Source organism: Colossoma macropomum, unplaced genomic scaffold (genome assembly GCF_904425465.1).
Source record: "Colossoma macropomum unplaced genomic scaffold, Colossoma_macropomum, whole genome shotgun sequence".
NCBI lineage: Eukaryota > Metazoa > Chordata > Actinopteri > Characiformes > Serrasalmidae > Colossoma > Colossoma macropomum.
The window spans coordinates 1,630,642-1,637,929 of record NW_023494805.1 but is presented as its reverse complement, the minus strand read 5'-3'; the positions used below and the strand labels follow the sequence as shown (position 1 = coordinate 1,637,929).

At 47.4% G+C, this 7,288-nt stretch overlaps 1 protein-coding gene across 2 annotated transcripts in view; it reads left to right on the top strand.

Annotated features, from left to right (window-relative positions):
* slc22a23 (solute carrier family 22 member 23) overlaps positions 1-6,503 on the top strand; it is a 65,134-nt gene extending 58,631 nt beyond the window's left edge. For both annotated transcript variants that reach the window (XM_036597242.1, XM_036597243.1), the window contains exons 9-10: positions 2,696-2,819; positions 3,664-6,503. In XM_036597242.1, the coding sequence (XP_036453135.1) occupies positions 2,696-2,819; positions 3,664-4,561 (1,022 nt within the window). In that variant the 3' untranslated portion in view covers positions 4,562-6,503. The remainder of the gene's footprint in view (positions 1-2,695; positions 2,820-3,663) is intronic.
* The last annotated feature ends 785 nt before the right edge of the window (positions 6,504-7,288 follow it).

The following is a 7,288-nucleotide window of genomic DNA, read 5'->3' as shown; positions in this document are numbered from 1 at the left end:
AGTTGAGTTTAAGACACAATGAGCTTATGATCACCTAAACCTCTGAGGGTCAGTCTAAGAAACATTCTGAGGGTCGGTTTGAGAACCACTCCGAGGGTCGGCTTGAGAACCATTCTGAGGGTCGGTTTGAGAACCACTCCGAGGGTCGGCTTGAGAACCCATGCTTTAGACTCCAGCGCTAACCGCTAACTCACGCTGTTCAGGCTGCTCCACTGGGAGAGTCCACAGTATCAGTGCAGCTCCTGAGAGTTTCCTGCTTCATTCTGAGAGGACTAATGAACTCGTCCTTGTTCTGCCAGAGTGTCCAGCAGCTCTAATGAAACTGACCCCCCCCACAGGAGGATCTAACCAGAACAGTTCTTCACCTACAAACCACTGGAACGTCAGTTTTCCACACTTATATTTATTCTGCTAAGATGTGTTTAGTGTCTGAAGTTGCTTCTTTAGGTTTAGAGGCTAGTGAGTCATGGAAATGTATACCCCACCAATTAGCATGATGCTAACTGCCTAAGTCATCACAGTCTTGCCTCAGACCGTGGAATCATTCAGCAAAAAATCAGTTTTCCACTTAACCAGATACAGTCGATCAGCCGAGGCTAACGGGTCTAACACTAGAACTCCATAGTCCCTCCATAGTTCTGTAAACACATCCTGAAAACTTCTCTCAGCTCAAACCAGATCTTCTCTGAGGTGGAACAGACTGTGGATGAGGTTTAGGACTCAGTGTGACTCACTGATATAGACTGAACTTCACAGACTTCCTCAGTGTGCCATTAGCCAAGTGTAGCTGCCGCGCTATTGAATAAACCCAGTGAAGGAGGATCTGCTCACACAGACAAGAGTTACTGACTCCGTCACAGTCAGACACAAAGCCGTCGCTCACTTTAAACATTCCGCCTCGGCAGATTCCCACCAGGATACACTGAGAGATTATAGACTGTTTATAAACACACAATCACAACCGCTTCCCCAACATGGGTAGAGAAATGTTGGCTAACAAAACGGAAGAGGAAAAGTCGACATATTGCTGTTGTCGGAAGAAAACCTTGTATCTCCAAAATGGTAATTTTATAGGACAAGGAAAAAACCTATTTTAGTTTTAATGTAAGTCAATGGAACCAGACTTTTTTCCCCAAGTAATTTTGGGCCGTTTCTTTTGGTCTATTCTTCATGAAATACACACAATGTAAAAAGCAACAGGCATTTTCCAATTAAGTCAAAAATGGAAAAACAACAAAATTGGAGATACAAGAAACAGCAGCGACATACTACCAAAGTCTGTATGAGTCTTTACTCTGTTTGACTGAGTAGAATATCGAGATATAAACATTAACACAGTGATTTTTCTGTAAATCGGGCTGTAGAGAGACTGAACTGTCCTACTGTGAACATCAGCGCCTGCTTTATCTTCAGTGCTCAGTGTTAGCAGCGCTGCTCAGCGTCTTGCTCAGTACTCGGTTATTCTGAGTGAATCAGCTTTATTGATAACGGTCTGTAGACAGAGCGTCTGTAGAGGCTGCGTTTCCCGTAGCAGGTCAGTCAGACGGAGCGTTTCGTACAGTGTGAGTTTATAAATCGTAGCTTTGTCTGAACACGATGGTCAAACGGACAGTGAGAGTCACCAAAGAACAAGATCTCTAAAATCACAGTGTCTGTCTGGCTTTAGAGGACATTCAGCTACAGCTCAACCAGCCAATCAAACGACTCCAACAAGACGGAAAACCGGAAGCGTTAGCTCCTCGGATACAATTCCTGCTGCTGCTGAAAGAGAGAGATGAGGATCAAAACTATGAAACCTACTTTACTCACAGCTGTACAGAAGAGCTTTTCTGACAGGGAACTAAACCTCCACTGCAGCGCTGCTCGATCATAGATCACTGATGTAGCATAGCGAGCTAACGATCTTCATTTAACATCAGATAGATTTAATGATCTAACTGGTACACTGCACTCATTTACACTCACAGATACTTCATTCCAAGTAGGTACTTAGTGTGGTATCAGACTCCCTATCAGTAAGTACTAAAAAAATATGTCCTCCTTCTCTGTCTGATTAAAATGATATTGATGCATCATTAATAAAGACAGAGGAATCTGATCTCAGATCAGTCCTGCTGTGTGAATATGGTGTTCTGGTGAGGAACCTCTCACACTGAGTCACACTGAGTCCTAAACCTCGTTTACAGTCTGCTCCACCTTAACGGGCCTACAGGACGCTTGAGCTGACAGAGATATCGGGATTAGGGTAACTATTGACTTCTAGTGTTTATTAGCAATGTTAGCATCATAGCTCCAGCACTAAAAGTAAAGAAGCAGAATTCTCCAAGGCGTCCATTTCGGCTGATGGGCTACATCAGGGCTGATCCGAACCTGCTGCTCTCGGAGATCCGAACCTGCTGCTTTCAGATCTCTAACAGCCCTGAGAGTGTGATTATGATATACTGTTATCAGTAAACGTGGACTGAAGGACATTAGCAGAGCTGCAGTAGCAGATCACAAAGCCTGGTTTTATTACTTTACACAGTGGCAGAAACTGTCTGTCCGTTCAGAAACTGTCTGTCCGTTCAGAAACTGTCTGTTGTTTTATGCATGTAAACAAACAGTTTTTAGTCACTGGAGTATTTAAATAAATCTTACTCTTCCAGTAACTCTCTCTCTATCCCCCTTTCTGTCTCTCTCTCTCTCTCTCTCTCAGAGGAGTCAGACACGCTGAAGTCGAAGTTCTCTGTGGCGTTCTCCATCATCGGCATGTTCTCCTCCCACGCCGTCAGCAACCTGAGCATTTTCTTCTGTGCAGAGATCACCCCCACTGTCATCAGGTAAACAGAGAGAGACATACAGAGAATACAGAGAGAGAGAGGTGATTGTTGTTGTGCTGTGTTTCTGGGTCTAAAGGCTGAGATATACAGAGAGAGAGAGAGAGAGAGAAAGGCAGATAGAGAGAGATACACAGAGAGAGATAGAGAGAGTGATATACAGAGAGAGAGAGGGGGAGGCTGTGTTGTTGTGCTGTGTTTCTGGGTCTGAACTCTGAGTCATGTGACTAACAGTTTCGTAACAGAGGAGCTGAATCACAGAGCTGGTGTTGATTACTGACACTCAGTGATACAGGTTGATACCCCCTGCTGGTGAAAAACTGGAACTGCAGCTCTCTGAACAGAAGATCTCTACAGGCCCTCGTCTTATGTTACAGACTGACTCTCTATGGAGCTGTGCAGAGTCTGGACTCAGTTTATTTTCCTGTTTTAAACAGTGAATTTGTGCCTCTTCTCCTGATACAGTACTGAACCTTTAAACCTCACTAAGCTGAACAGCAGGGGTGATATGAACTCTCTGTGTTGGTGCTGTGAAGATCCGTGCTGCTGTGTTCTGTATGAGTTCTAGAAGATGGACTGTTTTCTCCATTAAGAAGATCATTACAGTGATCAACTCTGCTGAATAAATGCAGCTACAAGAGAGAAAAGACTGAACTTTAGTGGTTTTCTCACATGATAAAAAGCTGCTTTAGTGACTGTGTTTACATGCAGATAAAACAGAGCTCAGAGTCTCAGATCACACCCAGGGTTCTACTGCAGGTTTGGTTCAGACAGATATTTCAAGCTCTAGATAGTCAGTGTACCCCAGCCCTGTGTGTGCTGACTCCTGTGTCTCTGTGTTTTTTAGGGGTGGAGGTTTGGGTCTAGTGTTGGCGAGCGCTGGTTTCGGAATGCTGACGGCTCCAATAATGGAGCTCCACAATCAGAAAGGCTACTTCCTGCACCACGTCATCTTCGCCTGCTGCACACTGATCTGCATCATTTGCATCCTGCTGCTGCCCGAGACGCGCTACCAGCCGCTGCCCGAGACGCTGGCCGACGGGGAGAGCTACACCCGCCAGCCTCTGCTGCCGCCCCGCAAACCAGCCGAACAGCGCCACCTGCTGCCACGGGCGCAGAGTCGCGAGTATGGGCAGGTGACAGACACCCCCCTCCACGTGGCAGCCGCTACCGCCGTGTCCACCATGGAGTCCACCGCCTCCTCCGCCATCGACCTGTCTGTGCCGCCGGATGGAGAACCAGACTCGATTGCGCTCTATGTCATGAAACAGCAGAAAGAACTGGCGGAACCAGCTGGGGGCACTCTACTCACCGCAGTCCCAAATGCCTCGACTCCACTCAGCACCAGCCCCATTCACCCCAACATAACAGACTCGCTCCCTGATCTTATCGCCAACGTCCCGTCCCCTCACTCTGCCACAGAGACCCCACCCACTCCGCTGTCTGGCCACACCCTCTCCCAGACCACTCCCTCTGCAGCTTCTGTCCTAACTGCAGATACATCAGAGATCCCATCTCCATCTACGGCAACAGAGACCCCTCCTCTGACTGACCACGGCCCCCCCCAGCCCATTCAAATGATTCCAGATACCACAGAGACCCAACCTCATCCTTCTTTATTGGGCCACGCCCCCTCCGAGGCCCCTGCAATCACACCCCTAATCTCAGATACAACAGGGACTCCACACCTCCTTCAATTGACCACACCCCCCCATGCTCACAGCCTGAGATGGACAGTGCTGTAGTGGACTCCCCCCTCCCTGGCATCAGCCAAACTGAAGGGAATTTCATCCCAGACTCTGTAGAAATTCCAGCAGTTGGCGCTGTGGGCTCATGCAATCATGGTAATCATCTAAACGACGTAGCCCAGCCCCCTCCCACAGACTCACCCATTTATATAGCTAACGATCTAAACTCGCTTCACCCTGATCCTTCATCATTTCCTCCTCCATCCTTGTCCTCACCCATAGATTCTGACACTCTCTTGTTCCCGCCCCCTCTAATAGACCCTGCCCCTTTAGAGACTCCTTCTCCTTCGCTGGTTGGTGCTGCTGTTTTACCTGAAGCTCCAGCGATGCAGCCTGCTGGAGACCCCTTTACAGTGGACCTCACAGTTTCCTCACCCATAGACTCTGGTCCATCTCCAGCTGTGGACTTCACCACCACCTCCAGCGCCGCCAATGGTCTGGCATCTTCATGATGGCCAGTATGGCTGGTGCTTTGCCCTGGAGGGCAGCTGAGTGCTGGGGGGCTATTATCAGCCTACGAGCCATTTATGTAGACCAGCAAGTGTTAAAGATGCTAGAAAGGGATCCGCTAATAAAAGGGAAGAGCTATAAACCAGGCTCGCACCCAGGAACTCAACTATCAACAACCTTCTCCAGCGCCAGTAAAACGCTGCTTTAGGCAGCTTCAGTTTCTGATTGGGGCTTTAAAAAGGTGGTAATTGAACACTACCTGTGTGAATCAAACCCGGACCACCTGGATAACACTGGAATTCCCTGCAGTCACTTAGACTCAGAACTCCTGTCTGCAGAATATGAAGTATAACTGCCTTTTTAAAATGACCAGTAAAGCCCATCGTGGTCAAACATGAAGAGTGCCAAGAGCAGGCTGCTTTCTCAGACACTTCAGATTGAAATTTGCTCAATGATTAATAAAGTGAAATTCAGAATAAAGTCGGATATGAAAGCACTCATATCCATACTGATGGGAACACAGTGTAATATTTCATTAGTTGAATAAAACAATGCTTTTCAACTGTGCTAAAGGAGACGCTCCCAAAGGGAATTTCCCAGTTACACAATGCAGCCGCTACTGTTAAAGACGGTTGGCTAAACTGAAAAACATGCAAACACTAAAGAGTTTATTACACAAACACACTTACAGAAGGACTGTGTGGATTAACAGAGTTCTGCATCCAAAGTCTAAAGTCCACCAGGCTGGTTTTTAAATAGACACAGAGTTCCTCATTTCATAAGAGTTTCTGATTGGAGTAACCCAAACCCTAGGCCCTAACTCCTAAATTCTAAGCCCTAGGTGCTAGTTCCTAACCCCTAGGCCTTAACTGCCAAACCCCAGCTCCTATATCATAAGTTTTAACTCTTAAAATCTAATGTTTAAGACCCAACCTAACCCCAAACTCCAATTACTAACTCCAAAGCTCTAAGCAGCAGATCCTCAGCCCTAACATCTAGCTTAGCCCCTAACCCCTGAACTCTAAGCCCCACCTTCTCAAGCCTAACCATAACTTCTCAATTATAATGGCTAAATCGCTAAGCACTAACCCTATGCCCTAGCCCCTAAACCCTCAAGCATAACCCAAAATCTCTAAACCCTGTCTTCTAAACCTTAACCCTCTAATCCCTAGGCCCTAGCCCCTAGCCCCTAATGCCTGAGGCTTAAGGCCTAGTCTGGATGAGGGAACTCTGCTGAATCCAGAGTGTCTGCAAGTGGTTGTTCATTTTCACTGACTTGCTTGCTTTAGTGAAATCAGCTGAAAGATGAAATTAGATTAAATTTATTGAATTTAGGTGAAATCAGTTGAAACTTAGGTGAAACATGTTGAATTTAAGTGTAATTAAATGAATCTGTACCAGGTTCCCGCACTGAGTCAGTGTTTAGGGTGCAAGGTAGTTTGTCCTGATCTTCAGATAGACAGTGTAATAAACAATTTCTACTGTTGAATCTGAATTATCCCTCATTTAATCCAGGGTATTAACACAGTTTCTTGTAGAAGTGAGGGAAATGTAATGCAGCCCAAGTTTGGTGGGCCAGTAGATATTCGGTGGGGCAGCGGATAGTCGGTGGGGCAGCAGATAGTCTCTGGGCCAGTGGATATTTGGTGGGGCAGCAGAGATTTGGTGGGGCAGTGAATGCTCAGTGGGCCAGTGGATATTTAGTAGGCAGTGAACATTTGGTAGACCAGGGGATAATCAGTGGGGCAGCAGATATCCAGTAGGCCAGGGGATATTCAGTGGGGCAGCGGATGTTTGGTAGGCCAGTGGACGCTTGGTGGGGCAGCAGATGTTTGGTAGGCCAGGGGATATTCGGTAGGCCAATGGATATTCAGTGGGGCAGCGGATATTTGGTAGGCCAGTGGACGCTCAGGGGCTGAGATCGGCGGGCCAGGGACGCTCGGGGCAGGGTTCAGTGGGGCAGCGGATATTTGGTAGGCCAGTGGACGCTCAGTGGGCTGTAGATATCCGGCGGGCCAGTGGACGCTCGGTGGACAGTGGATATTCATTGGGGCAGCAGATATTTGGTAAGCCAGTGGATGCTCAGTGGGCAGTGGATATTCAGTGGGGCAGTGGATATTTGGTAGGCCAGTGGACGCTCGGTGGGCAGTGGATATCCGGTGGGCCAGTGGATATTCAGTGGGGCAGCGGATATTCAGTAGGCCAGTGGATGCTGGGTGGGCAGTGGATATTCGGTGAGCGTGTATTTTATTGTAATTTATAGGTCAGTCTCCA